The sequence below is a fragment of the Sebastes umbrosus genome, chromosome 19, assembly GCF_015220745.1.
Source record: "Sebastes umbrosus isolate fSebUmb1 chromosome 19, fSebUmb1.pri, whole genome shotgun sequence".
NCBI classification, from domain to species: Eukaryota; Metazoa; Chordata; class Actinopteri; order Perciformes; family Sebastidae; genus Sebastes; species Sebastes umbrosus.
The window spans coordinates 26,314,731-26,333,394 of NC_051287.1; the positions used below are offsets into that span (position 1 = coordinate 26,314,731).

Sequence of the window (18,664 nt, forward strand, 5' to 3'; positions counted from 1 at the left end):
TAATTAAAACCAAACTTAGGGAGAAAAATTAACACTTGAACAAACATCAGCGTGATAAGAACTACCTTAAATGACAGAAACCATCTTTCGGAAAAATGTATTTGACGTTTACTTTGACTTCTTATTATGTCCCATCCACTAACATGGAGGGGGCGGGACTTATGAGCTATACTGCAGCCAGCCACCAGGGGGCCATCCAGATGTTTTGGCTTCACTATTGTGGAGCTGTCATGTCGTCCATCTTTATATCAAAGAACGTATACCACCAAGAAGTGCAAGTCAATTGTTCGTTCCATTGCAACATCAGCGCCCAGCAGCAGAGCAACGTTTCGGACTGAAAGCGACGACCGGACGCCACTAAAACGTCCATCTAAAAAGTGCCGTACAAAAGTAGAGCAAAATCATTTCTATTCTATTGTCATATTCTACCAACATGGCCTGTGTTGAACAATAAATTATTATGAATATAATAAGCGTCTTCAGTCCAAAATGGCGGCAGCGGTTGTTGTCAGAAAAACAACTTTGCTTCTATACTCTTTGTTTATGTGCAGTCTATGGTTGGCCCCTGTCTTTGCAACTATACCGTCTTCCTCTGACATCACTTCCTGTGTCTAACCAGGTACACCTACTGCCGAGCCTTCCTGACATCACTTAATGAGTTAAACGACTACGCAGGTCAACACGAGGTCATAGCGGAGAACCTGACGTCTCAAATCATCACTGAGCTTTCGCGCTACCTGCAGGACATCAAGGCCGAGAGGAAATCGGTGAGACGTATTTTTATATTCACACCTTTTGCTCCTCATCATTCTCCCCACACCACATTCACTTCAGACAGAAGGACACGGATTGAGTAAAGGATACTGGCCTGCAAGACATTAAGTAGCCCATTCCCTCTGCATGCTCTACTCTCCATGGACTGAGGTCATCGCTGAGTAAATATAGATACACCCGAAGGCTTGCCAGAAGTGCAGAACGTGACTGACTGAGTCCTTTTTATGGAACAAAGTCATCGTCTCTCTATCATTACAGGCTTATTTCTCTCTTTTATAAACTATCTTACAACAGATCGGTGCACCGCACACTATTCTTAAATGCTGAAGTCACTTTCGCCATTATAAAGTGATCTGGAAGAGCGGCGGAGCAGCAGCGCTATGATTCATAGATAACAGTGTGGTGCCCATTATACATATCTATAGAGTTGTTGGAGGAGCAGAGAGAAAGCTACCCAGCTGGAAAAAAAATGTACTTTCTGAAAAATCTGTCGTGGACTCTTGTGTCACGGACGTCCAGCTGAGGGAACTGGAGTGGAAAACCAAAACCAGAGGGCTGCTCAAAGGCACAGTGACCTCTTTTAGAGAAGATGTTTGTGTGCACAACTTGTGACAAACGTGTTGCTGCAGCCGCTACTGAACACAGGAAGCCCTGAGGCGCTTTATTACTGATCAGTTTTGATATTCATCTCGGTTTTAGTTTGGAAAGAGAGGGGATTTCCAGCGCTTCTGATGGGGAATCATTCACTTCCCCCCAGGCCTGTTTAGCTTTATTGGCTTTGGTTTAGCCTGGCTTGGCTTGGCTTGGCTTGGCATAGCATCTGTATCTCTAGTGTCCAGATAGAGGGTTCAAGGTCAGACGCCTGCAGGATGTCACTTCTCTCAACTTATATCTCTTCTTTCCTCTCTGTCCTCCTAGTCTATGATGTGTCTGCCTCTCTTGACTAAAAGAGCCTTCAGTTAGTCAGCGCTGGGGGGGGTTTCCCTTCGTAGCATGACCCCATAACTCTCAGTGTCTTTTCTGAACAGAAGATGGTTTCATCTGAAAGGGCAATGAGCAAATAGTTCCTCAGTGGTATTCAGAACGCTGTCCTTGTAGAGTAAATGTTCTCTTTTCACTTTTCATTCAAATGCACACACTCGCTATACAAAGAAAAAGACCTTCATCAAAATGTGCCTTTATTTTTTACAGAACAACATTCACAGTTAATTTGTCTGTAACACTATTAGAGAAAGTAATATTGTGAAAGGTATTAGTGGAGCAGTCATTACCCAGGACTTCCCCAGCTTCCCCTCATTCTTTTCTCTGGTTTCATTCATGAATTATTAAGCAGCACTCAGTGTGCTTTTTAAAACAAATAGTATCAATACATCAGACTATGAGGCAATAAGTCATCCAGAGTATGCTCTCATGACCACGCCCCCCTCATAGACGCTAACAGAGGAAACAGAGGAAACGGAAGAAGTTGAAACTTCTACTTTTAACAAACCGCTAACAGTAATAACGCTATGCTGAAGAGTTGCTGTGTAGTTGGTTGCACCAACAATAAATCCCAAAACACTGATCTCTGATCTGTTCCCCTGCCATGTCCTAAAAAAGATCTAATAGAGGGTCTTCATGGCTCCAAGCTATAGACCAGACCAGCATGGTCTTTATGGCTCCAAGCTATAGACCAGACCAGCATGGCTTTATGGCTCCAAGCTATAGACCAGACCAGCACGGCGTCCTCTCCGAGGCTGCGTTCCCTTTTGGGGGAAAGAAACTCGCTGTCACAGGAGAGAAAATTATGAAAAGCTGTTGTGTAGCGGGTTAACTGAGTCTTTCACACTGAGATTTGAGGCTCATATGATATGTTAATATTCACTGTCAGTGTGCTAAATGGCTAAATGATGCTGGTGACAGTGACTAACATGACTAGCTAACGTTCTCTTGAGTGTGAGGCTGCTGCAGTAATACAGTCATACATCAACGTTACAGCAGCATCAGACTGTCGTCTCCAACTAAATCTCAGCCTATAGATCAAACAGATGGTTATTAACAGACAACACTTATCCTAACAGGATTCTATCAACATGTGTGACGTGTATAAAACAAAACGTTTGTATAACAAGAGATGAATGCATACAAACTTATCAAATTTACAATCCTAACATACGTCAGATTACATCCATATCTATGGGATCCAAAAAGGGGATCCCTTTCTGCGAAGTACTCGTATGTGCCGGTCTGATGTATAGCCGTGTTTCCACCGCATGGTACGGTCCTTCCTTCTCTCTATGCCGTGTTTCCACCGCATGGTACGGCTCTGTTCCACTCGACTCACTGTCGGTACTCGGTCCTTCGTTCTCTCTGTGTCGTGTTTCCACTGTGGTTAGTATCCCCTCAGTGTGGGCGTAGCAGTGACATCATCTTCAACGGGACCCTCGCTGAATCCTTTCAATGGCAACCAAACAGAGAAATGTCTGCACTTCATCAGTCCTTCGGCGTAGTGTTGCGAGCTGCCATTTTCTAAAACATCTGGTTCGAGTGAATTAAAAATTGCGGTCGCTGTTGACGGTAGCTTGGCTATTTAAAAACTGCGGGTCGGTGCCGGTTTATGCAGGATGTCCCGCGTCGCGCTAGTTACAATTCTCTCTGACCAATCAGTGGTCTCTAGTGTCTTAACTCCACCTTCTACAGAAGTATCGGCTCAGTGTACCACTTTGGTCCAGGTACCAAGAACGGAGTGGTTCTGCTGGTACCATCCACAACTTTTGCTCATGGAAACACAAAAATAAGAGTGACGAACTGATATGGACTGAACTGCTTGGTGGAAACGTGCCGTGTGTGAGACCCAGACAGTTGGATTAGAGACGGGTTTATAGAGACGTTATTGGACAGGTAAAGTCCACACTACAAACCAGAAGGAGAACAATAATACCTCCTCATTAGTTTCTCATGTGGGGCTGTTTTGTAGCCCCCCCACCCCCCACCTCCCTTTGCTGTTTCCCTGAGTGAACCTCTCTCTAAGCTCAGCTTGGGGTGGCGCAGGAGGTGAGGCCAAGAATGTTGTCTTAACGGATTTCATGTGAGAGCAGATAATGCTTGTTTTTCTAAAGTGGAACCTGCTTTTATAGGTCAGACTGCTCCATTTAATGTGTTATACAAACACCACATTTGAATTATGAAGGCACCGGGAGAAATGTCTAAATATATCATGACCTCAATAAGATGTCATTTGCTTGTTTATGGTTTGTTAACAGTATAATAGTCAATGATGAAGAGCAGGCGGGGTTAATATGGGATGAAGAGCCTAAGTCTCACTGGACTGTGAATGTGCTGAGGAATCATAATAAAGTGTTGGGTCAGCGTCCTGCTGTCCTGATCACAGGGCTTAGGTGTCCTCTCTAATGAGGACTGATGAAGACCCTTAAAGACTCAGCAAGTCCTCCAGAGACGTCCCATTTACTCTAACATTAATAAATGTCACTGTGCTGTATTCACTGTATCAGCATGTGTTCGTTCAGTGTGTGCACGTCATTATATCTTTAGGTGTTGGGGGAAGTTTGATCTGTCTCATCCTGCTGAGATGTGACATGTTCAATCAGTTAGAATACGTCCCATTCAGCTGGCAGGGCCCGGGAAATATGCATTACGTTTAGCGAAAAGTCAGCTGAAAACTAAAATGCACTATAAAACATCTTTAGGTTTGGCAGAGGACAGTGTCCTCATTTATCTGTAAGGACGCCGAGAGGAAGAACAATGTGTCTCTGGAGTGGCCTCACGTGCCTTCTTGTGTTGAGGAAACAGGAAGCTCAGATGGAGAATTGATCGTTGGTTCTTCCCATAGAGAGCATTCTTCACTACTTTTAATCAAGTACTGTACTTAATTACAATTTTGAGGTATGTGTACTTTACTTGAGTATTTTATGCTACTTTATACTTCTACTCCACTACATTTCAGAGGGAAATATTGTACTTTTTACCCCAGTACATTTATTTGACAGATATAGGTACGAGTTACAAAAAAACATATGATCAGTTTATAAAATACAGATGATTAATACCTGATTAATCATCTCACGACCCCTCAGATGTATTCTGTGACAACCCTAGGAGACCCCGTAAAACACACACCTGTAATAGTAGCAGTGTTTGTGTGTGTGTTTATGTGGAGAAAGATGCTGTGTGTTAGAATTTTACTGATTAAAATAAAAAATCTATCAAAAGGAGACTCCACAGATAGATGTCCTTTTCATTCTTACATGCCTGTTAGTGTTACGGTACCTGGAGGGTGTCTGGTGGTCTGTGCTGCACCAGGAGGGGCTAGCATATGGAATTCCTTTGTAGTCATAGCATAGAAATTATTAAGTAAATATTAAAGGTCCCATATTGTAAAAAGTGAGATTTTCATGTCTTTTATATTATAAAGCAGGTTTAAGTGCTATATAAATACTGTTAAACTATCAAAACGCTCAATATACGGAGAAATACAAACAGCTTGTATTCAGAAACTGTGCGTTTGAAACAAGCCGTCAGGATTTCTGTCCATTTGTGATGTCACAAATATACAATATTTAGACCATTACACAGTTTTAAATGTAAACATTCTAAATGTGTCCCAGTTTATTTCCTGTTGCAGTGTATGTCAATGACATCAGCTGACAGGAAGTAAACATGGACCCAAACTGTTGCCTAGCAACCCAATTCCGTTGCAATTACCTTGAAATGCACTAAAACGGAGCGTTTCAGACAGAGGGTGAATACAGGTATATTCGAGCAGACAGTATGAGGAAAAAAATACAAGTATGAACCTGAAAATGAGCACGATATGGGACCTTTAAATCTGCTGATCATATTTTCCACTTTCCAAAACTTTCACTTTTCCACTTTTATAACAGTTATATGTCGATGTGAGTCCGGGTCAACAATCTGTTAGCGTGTTAACTCCAGCTTTGTTTCTCTGTCACTGTGTCTGGGTAAGTGAGAGCGGCAGCTTCAGGTCAGCGACATGTTGAAGGAGCCCAGATGTCCCTGACAGTGCCAGCAGTCGCATGGTGTTACTGAGAAGGACGGGGTGTGTCTGCTCTTTCATGTGTTGAACAGAAGGCTGGATGGACCAAGAGGGCTTAGTGGTGTATCTCTGCAGTTTAAACACACTGCAGAACATCTGCAGCACGTATACCTGCATCATCCCAGATGGCTGTTTGTCTCTAACGATGATGAACTCTTTTTTATGAGAGGGAATGAGCTCATGTTTCTGGGTTGCGGTCTGCAGATCCTCCAGCAGGATCTCGTGAATCTGATCGAGCTGTTTGGGGAAGAGTGTCAGCATAGTGTTTATCTTCGTAGTGATGGAAGATTTGTTGATGCATAAGGCATGAGACGCTGGATATTTTTCAGATATGTTGTTATGGAGACAAATATTTGGTTGAAAGAATGCGCCATGGTAACACTGATGTCACCCAGTCTGCTGCTGCGTGATGTGAAAAGGCTTCATAGTATCTTCACTGCGTCGTATCATAAGACATATTTTCATCACTGAAAGAGATTGTTCTTATCCAACAGGAATTTGAAGGTCAGGGTCAGTTAAAAAAACTAAACCTTGATTATAGATTGGTTTGTCTCTAGAGGCTCCACAACGTCCCGTTTTCTGTTCGAGCTGAAATACTTCCTCTGAAACACTGGAGCACTTCCTTATTTTACTCAGCTTCCCTTAAAACTTTGGGAAATGAGAAGTGTGACTACATGAGGTAAACCAGAGAACATTCTCACTACCAGTGGTATTCAGGTGAGATTAACCTTTAGGTCGCCTCCTCCTACATCACTCTCAATTTCACATCTCTTGCTTGTGTGTTGGAGTTAGTACGCAGGATACTGAGGACTTCCTTGCATAGGAAGTACAAGCCAAAGCTTTCTGCTCTTTAGAACGGTTATTGAATAGCACCATCGATATTCAGCTCAGCTACTGACCCACAGTCCGCGTAACCAGGGGATACCTCATTGATAGTCAAGTCTCATTTTCATTTGATTCTTTTTGGATTTTTTAGCAGATTAACGTGACCGCAGGCAACGGAGGAATTATTTGTATGTTTTATAAGTAATCACAATCTAATTTCAAAAAGGTGGTTTAAGATTGGTGCTGTATGTTTCCAGAGGATCTGGCTGTGATCCAGGCAGAGAGCTGGAGAGAGATGTGCTCTGCCTCCGGGCCGAGTGCTCCGGTCCCCCGGAGAGACAAGAACACACAGTGTTAGGTGCTGTGTGTGAGCTGAGACCAGCAGCTGCCCCCTATAGTCTGGTGTAACATGCTACAGTCTGGCAGTCTGTCTCCTCCTAGATTACAATATCTGGCTCCCATGTTGGTATCTCATGGTATGTTCACTGTTAGCATCTCATTGCATGTTCTGTTAATACATCCATGGAGAGACCGGAGCCAACTTCCTGTATCCTGCTACTCCGGCTCCGCCTCTTAAGGTGGGCTGTTAAGGTGGACCAGCGTTTCTCCTTAAAGAGACGAGCCGCTCCTCTGAGCCGCTCAGCTTTTCAGTTAACTATTAACATTTATTTTAACCGTTTTAACCGATAGCGTTAATCGGTTAAAATGCTTAATGTCGGATAACGGTTAAACGGTTAATTATTGACATCCCTAGATGTCACCTGTTGGTTTGTGGACTGCCGTTTTGAAGCCTCGAGTTCGGCATTTTGGCCATCGCCATCTTGTTTTTTTGCAACCAAAAGTTACACAAGAGGGTGGTACTAGGTAATAGGGCCATTAATTAATAATTACGAATAATAATAATTAATTAATAATGAATACATATTAATAAATATTTGAATCAATTGACAGCCCTACTAAATACATTTTTCTTGCAAATCTCTCCTGTTTAGATATTCCCTGTTAAAGATTATATTCACGTTTCTTGTACTGAGTTCATGAAATTAAAGCACCTTTAACGTATGCAGAGAGCACAGAGGACAGTTCTTTTTTAACAACACAGACCTCGCCGTTGGCACCGTGCTCTGTACATAACACAGCATCTGTTCGGCTTCACCACGCTGTTATTGGTCCCTCGGTCGTCATAGTTACTTGATCTACAGTATGTTTGACCTTTTCATATTATAAGAATCTCTACTTGGGATAAAGCATTCATTCAGTTGATTTTTAGTATGTTGATATTGTAATACTGTATTTTTATGGTGCACCTGTGTTGAACTGATGAGTTATAACGTGGCTGCTCTTCAATCAAACGGACTTATAGCCGTACGTACGGTACGATGGAGAGTTAAGCCTGTGGATTGGACGGTCATAATTTGTAACGTAGCTCCAGTATAGTGTCTGTCTGAATCTGCCCTACTTTCTCAGCTTATATTAATACTTCCCTGACACAGTGTGAGTAATATTCATAGTGTTTAATGGTATGGTTGAGACTCTCATTCCAGCTGATTCTAATTTATTATGTCAAGGTCACCTACTTTTAAATCCCTTAAGCTTGTGAATAGTATGATAATAAATCTAATTTTTTCTTCTGACAGTATTTCCACGATGGGCGTAAGGCACAGCAGCACATTGAGACCTCGTGGAAACAGCTGGAATCGGTAAGTGACCCCATTCATGTGCAGTACCACAATACAGATCACTAGTGGCAGTTAACCATTGATCACAGTCGGTACAGTGACTAGAACATAATAAACAACATGTAACTCACCTCATGACTTACTTCTACAGTTCGCTCCATCACTAAACCTCCCCTGCAACTTCATTTCCAGTATTTCAAACACCGAACATTATTCAATTATGCATATTTGAATAAATCATCATTGTTAGCTACAGCTGATAGCCTAGAAAAAGAGAAGCTTGCTAACGTCACCTGAATGTTTTCTACATAGGTGGAATGTAACTATGTACATTTACTCAAATACTATACTTAACTACATTTTTGAGGTGCTTGTACTCCACCACTGTTGGTAATAATAAAGAGGGATGAGAGGTGAAAGAGATATCCAGATATAATAAATAAATAATTGAAAAGTGATAGATGTAATCATTCCCAAAACGTCACGTTTTTATCTAACAAAACATTCTGCTTCAATTCACATTTATATAACCACAATACCAAAAAACATGTAATTTTTCCTCTTTTTTTTAGGGTAATGACGTCATAAAATATGACAACAGACATTCAAAGCTTCATTTGAAAACATCAATAGAAGCCTCCAATGTCTATAGATCCTAGGTAGAAATACGAAAGCAAGTTTCACTAGTGCGTGTATATATAGCAGAACAGACTAACATTAATTCAGTATATAGTACTGTATAATTCCAGTCTTTGTTAAAAGCCATCAGATCAGATCAGATCAGATCAGATCAGATCCAGGAGTGTCCGTTTGATTAGTTTAAGTGAAGGAGCTGAAGAAGAGATTAGACAGAACTCTTCTTTTCTCTGCCTGGCCCCTCTGACGGGGGGGAAGACAGAGATGCATAACTGCCTTGTCCTCCTCAGACTTCGCTGTGCGTTCAATGATCCCATTGTGAGCGCGGCAGATAGGCGTAGTTCAGAGTGCACGACGCCGGCCCAACAAACACTGATTGTTCCGTTCGAGGGTTGAATGAATGCTTGTTTCTCTACACAAATGAGCACTATGAACATTTGTTTAATCTGCAGGCTGCAGACCTCAGAGCTGTGTCAACGCCATAAACTGACCTCTGTCGCACACAATGCGAATCTATCTGACGTATACGTTACATGTCATGACGTTCATTACCATTTAAAGGTCAAGTTATAGACCGTTTCCTGCTACAGCTCATTACTGGTTTCATGTTTAACGTCTCTCTTTTTTTCAGAGTAAAAGAAGGTTTGAGAGGGACTGTAAAGAGGCCGACAGAGCACAGCAATACTTTGAGAAGATGGATGCTGACATCAACGTGACTAAGGCTGACGTGGAGAAGGTATGTGTCATCTCACTCCCGTGCAGCAGCCACCAATCACGCCAGCTTGTCCTGTTCCCTCCACGCTTGACACAATCGCCTGGCCTTCCTCACCCGCCCACCTAGCAACCTCCCCTTTCTCTCGCCATTTTCTTTTACTGTTTTTTTGCCCCCACAAAGCGTGACTCCTCCTTCCACTGAGCCCAAACGACAGCAAAGATTGAGTGACCATGTGTTTGATGCCAGGGAGTGTGTGTGTAAAAGCTGGCATTGTCTCAGCAGCACAGTGATCTGCTGCTAAACAAAGCTGATAGCAGCGCCGAGTCCTCATTATCACAGTAGAGCAGATACCAAACGCTCTGCTGTGCTGCATGGGCCTTAGCAACAGAGAGGACTTTGTGTTTACTGTATGTGTGGATTACACACATTAGCTGCTTTTTTACAGCGAAGAATCAAAATCTTTAGTTGGTTCTTTCTGTGATTATACATCGTCTTCAGCGACCATCCGATTCTCAGGACTTGCAGACACACAGCCCCCTGGGCCTGTAGCTGATGTCATTTCCTGTTGTCATAACCAATTAAAAGAACAGCTCTTAACCCACACGGCTCCCACGCCCGCAAGGCATCATGGGTCAGCAGCGCGTGCTCTCTCTCTCGCTGCTTCATCAGCTGTTGGAGCAGAGCTCTCAGGCTCAGAGTTGACACAGTTCAGACCCGATTATTATGCAAATGTAGGCCGAAATAAAGAGCCTTTCTGCTCTCTGGACATACAGCCAAAGAGCTACAATAGGCTTAGGCTAACACTGAACTCAACTGGAAAGACCCGGCACAGCAGCTCAAGAAGCTAGTCTTCGAACAACGGCGGCGTTGTGTCTGATTACAGATATTTCATTTATTGAGGCATGAAAGACTCCTACATTAAACAGCATTCAGAGCTGTTTTATTGCTCTCATTTAGTTAGTATCACTGTTTGTGTAACGTGATCTTTAATATGCCGGATTCTTCTCAACCCTAAAGGACTGCTTGTGTGTATTATTCACATTTCTGCTGAGCATTTTCTATTGACGTTCCTTCCATGCCTCGGAAATTCAATTTCAGTTCAGTCCCTGTCAGTGCTTTTACAGAACAGCTACTTTACGGGTGTAAAAAAATATGAATACACTTCAGTATCGTGATGTTATGTTTTGTGATTCTGTATCGATTCTCAAAAACACTAATGATTTTTAATTAATAGTTTACTTGGAAAGATTTGTGGCAGACAGTGACTCAGGTTGTGTTGTGTTTAAAGCCCGACCTCTAGATAGGAGGGTGTAAATCACAAGTCTCCTCACGATACGATATTATATCAATTCTTTGGACAACGATACAATATGCCCATTTAACACAATTATTTATATTTATATCAACTCACAAAAAGCATCTAAAATATGATTTGACCATTTTATTAATGGCCTCTGTAGGAAGGAGGTGCGCTTGGACGGAAATGATGACACAGATGTGCAATGGGAATAGCTTAAAGATGATGATATATATCCATGTTTTCACTTTGCATCGATGATATTGAATCGTTGATCATTGAATCAATACATCGATCCAGATGAATGTATCATTAAACTACTAGATAGCAGTGTGAGAATGAAGGCTTCCGTAATACGGTGAATACGACGGAGCCTCGTCTTTATAGTATGACAGTTTTTCTAAAATTAAATTATAACAAAATCACACTATTGAATCATAACCCCTGTATCATGATATGTATCGTGTCCAATACACCGCCCTAGGTTAATGACAATTAGGCAAGTTAAACTAATTAAACTATCACATCATTCTTTTTTATTTAAAGGTAATTGTGTCGTATTCTCAGTAGGGCTGGGAGATATGGCCAGAATATTCTATCCCGATATACTGTAGGTCAGTTCATATGCTGATAACGATATATATAATGATATAGCATGTTTTCTGGTAATTCAATAAATAAATTACTTATATGAAATAACCACATGGTAAAGCCTATTACTTTATACACCTGTGTGAATTAAATAAAAAATAAATAATGACCATAACATTTTTAAGAGAAATTATTAAGAAAAAGCAATAAATATAGGCCTAGCCTATATCACGATAGAAATGATATAGATAAATATATATGATTTTTATATAGTTTTGATGATATATATGGTCATATTGCCCGTTGTGGCCATTCTGACTACCGGTCACAATAACTTGTGGTCGAGGTTCAGAAGGAACTCAATCCATGGAGAAATACACACAGCCCGTATTCAGAAACTGTGTGTTTGAAACAAGCCATTAGGATTTCTGTCCATTTGTGATGTCACAAATCTACAATATTTAGACCATTTTGCAGTTTTAAACATAAACATACTAAATGTGTCCCAGTTTATTTCCTGTTGAGTGTTTCAGACAGAGCATGAATACAGGTATATTCAGACAGACAGTATGAGAGAAATAAAGTGTTGTTTGAACATTAAAGCATGTAAACATGTTCTAGTAGAAACCCAAAATACAAACATGAACCTGAAAATGAGCATGATATGTCCCCTTTAAGGTTTGATTTTCTGACAACATAGCTGGTGAAGGTGGTGCTTTTCAATATCTCGCTCTCTGAAAGGGCTCTAATTTATTTGGGAACAAACTGAGTTTTAAAGCTTGTACAAAATATGAAGGCGACAAAATGTTTACCATATCGTGAGTGATTATATACAAAATCTCAAGGAGGTCTCTTCAAGTTGATTTTCAAGCTGTAGTGGAATAGATGAAAGCTAATGTCTGCAATGAAAGCAGGAAATCAATCTACAGGCCTTTGTTATGCATTCGAAATCAGCAATGTGAACTGTATGAGGATTAACGGGCTGAAACTAAATCATCTGGATGGTCCTTTATTTCAGAAACATTAACACGTACCTCTATACTCATAATGAATATGTATGCTTTTCAGTGTCTTGCCCTACTTGCCAATGTATAGATCACAGCAAAAAATATAATGCCTTTCTCATCTGATCTTCCTTTCTGTGGGTTTCCAGCTCTCTTTTTCACCTACTCACATTTCCATTGTTCAGAAATGTAAAACTCATAATGCAAATAGCAGTCACTCTGGTAGATGATTGGATTTTCTTCCCACATTCTACTTTATTGGTGTATTGTATCTGTGGTATCAGTTCTAACAACCGTTTCCTAGAGTCTAGAAAAAAGTGTGTGAAATGAAAAAAGAGAAAGGAAGTGTGTTGTTGGGTTTGCTATATCGTCTCTCACGTATGTGTGTCGGTGGTTTAGACACTCGGGTTGCGATGCCTCGTGCGTTCTTTAGCTCAGTGACATACAGAGTATATAGGGTATATAGGCACTTGAACACTTCTGTTATTAAATGTGCTACATCAGGCTGACAGTAAAGTTTGTTTTTTGGTAATAAACAGATTTGTTCATAAAATGAAGGCACAGAAAAGAACAGAGCATGTGTCTCAATGTGTTATTTTCTTTGCAGAGGAATATAACTTCATTATTTAGAGTATTTATCACCAGAAGGAATGACATATCACAACCTCAGCCTTGTTTGTGCTTGTGTCTGAATCATAGTTAAAGCCTTGTGGTGGAAGTAGGTCTGGGTGGGACAGAGCAGACGCATGATAGGCGACAGAGGGTTTATACGAGTTGTATGTGTACCATCAGCTGTATATAAAGGTGGACCAACTGACAGCTCCCTAAAAGTGAAGCCAAAACATCTGGATCGCCCCCTGGTGGCTGGCTGCAGTATAGGTCATAAATCATGTTAGTGGATGGGACGTGGGCCAAATTAAAAAGTCAAAGTAAACGTCAAATACATTTTTCCCCAAAGATAGTTTCCGTCATTTTAGATAGTTCTCATCACGCTGATGTTTGTTCAGGTGTTTATTTTTCTGATAAGTTTGGTTTATATTAGTTATTTGATGCAATAAAAAAAGAGGTAAGACGTCTTGATTGACAGCTGCTCTGAGTGAAGTAGTGGTGGAGCCGGAGGCTCGGTAAATTGTACGAGAGGAGATGTACCTTTAACTTTCTATAACCGTCACCAGTCTGTGTCATAGAACATGAGTCAGTTTGTTCATAAATGTAGTTCTAGAGATATTATATATAGAGAGATATTATGGTTAGTTGTTGTGTCTTTATAGCCAAACCGCTACCGTGGTGCTAACGTAGCAGCTAGGTGGCTCACGCTAACAAGCTGTGGCCGTGCTCGGCTCGTGATTAGCTCGGGCGGGTGTGTGGGCGGGACCTCGATACCGCAGCTCCACCGTCCAATCACGGCTGCGGAGATTCTGGCTCCAAATAACATCAAAATCTCCAGATGGCAGCTCCCGTATCTGGGATACTCTGGCTTCACTTGTGTACAGTGGGAGGAAGTGGAGACGCGTCTTCCATCTATATAAAGAGTATATGGTGTGTACATTAGTATTCTACAGCTAAAGGCCACTTCAGGATCTGAAAAGAGAGTTACTAATAAATAAATGATCTTTCTTGTCAGTAACAATAAAAGAAGACTTGAGTGGATATATTGTGACTCCAGGAGTAGCTCTGGTCTGTGATGCGACTCCAGGAGTTGCTCTGGTCTGTGATGCGACGGCTCGCTGTGAAGCTGCTGCTTGTTGAGCTGAGGTATTGTGGTTTTTCTCAGCAGCTGGAGCAAACCTCTAACTGTTCCCTCTCCTCCTCTCTGGCACACAAAACCCTCAATTTGGGGTTTGGATTCACAGCCCAGATATCCACAAAGCCTGTTAATAGGTCTTTGAGGGACCCCCAGCCCCCCCACACACTCACAGACCTCCCTATCGCGGAGATCCCCAGTCATAAACTTGTGTTCTCCTCTACTAACACCATGAGAGCCTGGTTTACAATTCCAGTATTTTAGTGGTGATTGTGTTTGTTTACCCTGATACCAACTTCCCCCTTTTGAGTGATGACACGCCTGGTGGTCCAGGAAGTGTTTCTATGGCAACGTCTTGTTTAGCTGGAAACGGCTAACAATCCTTTTTGTTATTGTTTTTGTGTGTTTGTATATCTATTTTATGCCATGCCTTGAAGCGAAGTTCCCACAAGGTAGGTCCGACGGACAGAGAGCCTGTTATATCTGTGGGAACACACACTGTCTCGACTTGTCTCGACACACACACACACACACACACACACACACACATGCTTTTCCGTAGAGTCTAACACACAGACCTCGACCAAGGTCACTGTTAACACGCCCTGTCCTGTCTGACTGTGACCTGCTCCCCGTACAGTGGCTTGTCTCGCTGTCTTCTGCTCAACACTTTCTATGTGTGATGTAAGGAAAATGACATGAATGCTGAATATGTTGCGTAAGGCTGATAGATAAATAGTTCTACAGATACTTGAAATATGTGTAGATGGAAATTTAAATATATTAGAGCTAACATGCTAATGACGTGTCCATGCAAATTCGTTTTAACGCCACTAATTTCTTTAACGCAACTTGTGATTTTTAGGTTGCAGCGGGCTCAAACCTAATGAATCCATCGGTACCAACCATGTCATACTAGCTCGTCATGAAGGAGGTTAAATAACACTCCAAACGTAGGCTAAATTTTGGTGAGGAAAAACTGTCATGGCCATTTTCAAAGGGGTCCCTTGACCTCTGACCTCCAGATATGTGAATGTAAATGGGTTCTATGGATACCCACGAGTCTCCCCTTTACAGACACGCCCACTCTATGATAATCACATGCAGTTTGGGGCAAGTCATAGTCAAGTCAGCACACTGACACACTGACAGCTGTTGTTGCCTGTTGGGCTGCAGTTTACCATGTTATGATTTGAGCATATTGTTTTATGCTAAATGCAGTACCTGTGAGGGTTTCTGGACAATATCGGTCATTGGTTTGTGTTGTTAATTGATTTCCAATAATAAATATATACATATATTTGCATAAAGCAGCATATTTGTCCACTCCCATTTTGATAAGAGTATTAAATACTTGACAAATCTCCCTTTAAGGTAGATTTTGGACAGATACAAAATGTGAGATTAATTTGTGATTAAATATTTGAATTGATTGACAGCCCTGGTATGCACACATGCATATGCACACAGAGGTGTGAGTAACAGAAAAAAGCAGGTCATTTCTAGAAAATGAGAACAGGATGTGATGTTGCTGCAGGCAGAGCAGCATGTTACCATGGCGATAATGTTTACCCTCATCATTTCTCAACACACTTTGTATGCACCTACAGCAGCATACAGCACACACATGCATGCTCACAGGCCCGCACGTAGACTTTAAACAGCTGGACTTTCACATGTGCTTTTTAGCTTTTCTCTGGAGTTCACATTCCTTTTTTTTTTTTTAAGGCTGTGACTATCATTTTCCACCCGAGGTATTAACTGTCATCCCTCCCGTGCTGGAAATAATGTACCTTTGTGTCTGACGAGCGTCTCTGCTCTGATGTCCTCCTTTTCTTTCTAGTATGTCATCTATTACTTACCCACATGTGTGTGAGTGTGAGAGACTGAAAACTGGATGAAGTCCTTGAAATGTTTCCCTCAGGCAGGACTGCGACAGATCAGGCTTATGTTCCCTCTATACGGTTATGTGGCTGCAGCGTCTGCGTTCAGTCAGTTGACCAAATGCAATCCCAGGGTCATAAGGTGACTATTTGTTATAGAAGACCCAATGAAACCACTACGTGTACGTATGTGTGGGCAGGCCTCAGATCTGATAGAAAGAGGAAACAGATACGAGTACTTAGTTACACACACACACACACCCCACATGCTGTCTAGCTGAGATAATCTCATCTCCATCTGCTTGCCTTGGATCTGCAATAGGCTGCTCCTGCTGCGTTTCTGACTGCCTGCCTCGCCTCCCCGAGACCCAACTAGCTTAAAATAATCAACATTATCGACAGTAGAGGTACGCCAGACTGGGCGGGCAATCAAAATCCAAATCCCTCCATCCTGCCACCAGTGCAGGCTGTTGTTTCTCTTTTTATATGTTAGTTCTGGCCTACATACGGTACGGTATGGTCTAATGCCAATGGCTGTTGCTACTGCCCGACTTGGAGTCTGCACCTGTGACCGTGTGTCCACGAGCTCTATGTTTATGTGTGTGCATGCCTGATCACTCGTATGCATAAACTCATGTATGTTTTTATGCTCTGGCTGCATATGTGTGTGTGTGTGTGTGTGTGTGTGTGTGTGTGTGTGTGTGTGACCCATATGTTTGTGTTAATCAGGTTTATTGAGGAGAGCGTGTCTCTGATGTGCATGTTTGTGTGTGTGTTTTTTTTTCTCTTCAGGCACGACAGCAAGCTCAGATGAGGCACCAGATGGCCTCCGACAGTAAGAGCGATTACTCCTCCTACCTGCAAAAGTTCAACCAGGAGCAGAATGAGCATTACTTTACAGTCATCCCCAACATATTCCAGGTAAATATACAGTAAGAGCAGCACAACAGCAACATACGGCCTCATTTTTGGTCAACCAGTGTTTCCCCATCAGCGGTGAAAGAAGTACTCCAATCCTTTGAGTAAAAGCAGTACTATATTCTAAAAAATACTCCACTAAAAGTAAAATTCCTGAATTCAAAATGTTACTTAAAGGTACAATATTGTAAAAAGGGCGATTTTCATGTCTTTTATATTATAAAGCAGGTTTAAGTGATATATAAATACTGTGAAAGTATCGAAACACTCAATCCATGGAGAAATACACACAGCCCGTATTCAGAAACTGTGCATTTGAAACAAGCCGTTAGGATTTCTGTCCATTTGTGATGTCACAAATCTACAATATTTAGACCATTTCACAGTTTTAAATGTAAAATTCTAAATGTGTCCTAGTTTATTTCCTGTTGCAGTGTATGTGAATGACATCAGCTGACAGGATGTAAACATGGACCCAAGCTGTTTCCTAGCAACGCAATTCCGTTGCCATTCCGTTGAAATGTGCTAAAATTGAGCGTTTCTGATAGAGGGTGAATACGGGTATATTCAGACAGACAGTATGAGAAAAATAATGTGTTGTTTGAACATTAAAACATGTAAACATGTTCTAGTTGAAACCCAAAATACAAACATGAACCTGAAAATGAGCAGGATATGGGACCTTTAAATAAAGGTACAGGTAAAGGTAGATTAGAAGTATAGTACTGCATCATACTACTGGGTAGATTACAAGTATAGTACTGCATCATACTACTGGGTAGATTAGAAGTATAGTACTGCATCATACTACTGGGTAGATTAGAAGTATAGTAGAAGTATAGTACTGCATCATACTACTGGGTAGATTAGAAGTATAGTACTGCATCATACTACTGGCTAGATAAGATACATATTATGTAAACATAACATGTTTTTTATGTAAAACTAGTAACTACAACTGTGAAATAAATGTAGTGGAGTAAAAAGTACAATGTTTCCCTTTGAAATGTAGTAAAGTAGAAGTATAAAAGTATCAAAATTGTACTTAAGGAGAGTACTTGAGTAAATGTACTTAGTTACTTTCATCCGCTGTTTGTCATACATCAGATATATTCAGGGCGCCTCCACCCAGACATATTGTTTTTGTTTATCATTTCAAAACTCGGTGAGAAAATGCAGCCAGAAGTGTTGACTGATTGAAAAGTGGTCCAGAATGGTGCATTCATGTGCAGTCAGTCATTAGTTAGCTTGTGAATTCAATGGTGTTTGCAGCCCCCCCACTCCCCTCTGGGTCGACTGCTAAAAGTAAACGTTTAACATGTGGGGAACACCAAAACGAGGGGAACGAGAGTGCACGTATTTTACACAAGATGTTTGTGTGTTACATGTTGACAGCTTGTGAACACAGAGTCACGGTGTTCGGAGTTTGAAATCTTTTTCCACTGAAAGTAGTGTCAAATGTTTAAGAAGATGTAAAAGAGATTTCCCAGACGGTGTGTCACATCTTTGATGACATCCCTTTGAGACAGTTTGCAAACTCACAGT

At 41.4% G+C, this 18,664-nt stretch overlaps 1 protein-coding gene across 22 annotated transcripts in view; it reads left to right on the forward strand.

Moving 5' to 3' along the window:
- LOC119478614 (formin-binding protein 1) overlaps positions 1 to 18,664 on the forward strand; it is a 78,876-nt gene that overhangs the window by 35,507 nt on the left and 24,705 nt on the right. For 14 of the 22 annotated variants that reach the window (XM_037753473.1, XM_037753467.1, XM_037753469.1 and 11 more), the window contains exons 4-8: positions 620 to 767; positions 8,290 to 8,352; positions 9,599 to 9,703; positions 14,756 to 14,770; positions 16,994 to 17,122. In XM_037753473.1, coding sequence (XP_037609401.1) covers positions 620 to 767; positions 8,290 to 8,352; positions 9,599 to 9,703; positions 14,756 to 14,770; positions 16,994 to 17,122 — 460 coding nt within the window. The remainder of the gene's footprint in view (positions 1 to 619; positions 768 to 8,289; positions 8,353 to 9,598; positions 9,704 to 14,755; positions 14,771 to 16,993; positions 17,123 to 18,664) is intronic. The other 8 variants (XM_037753470.1, XM_037753477.1, XM_037753488.1 and 5 more) reach the window with 1 other exon arrangement.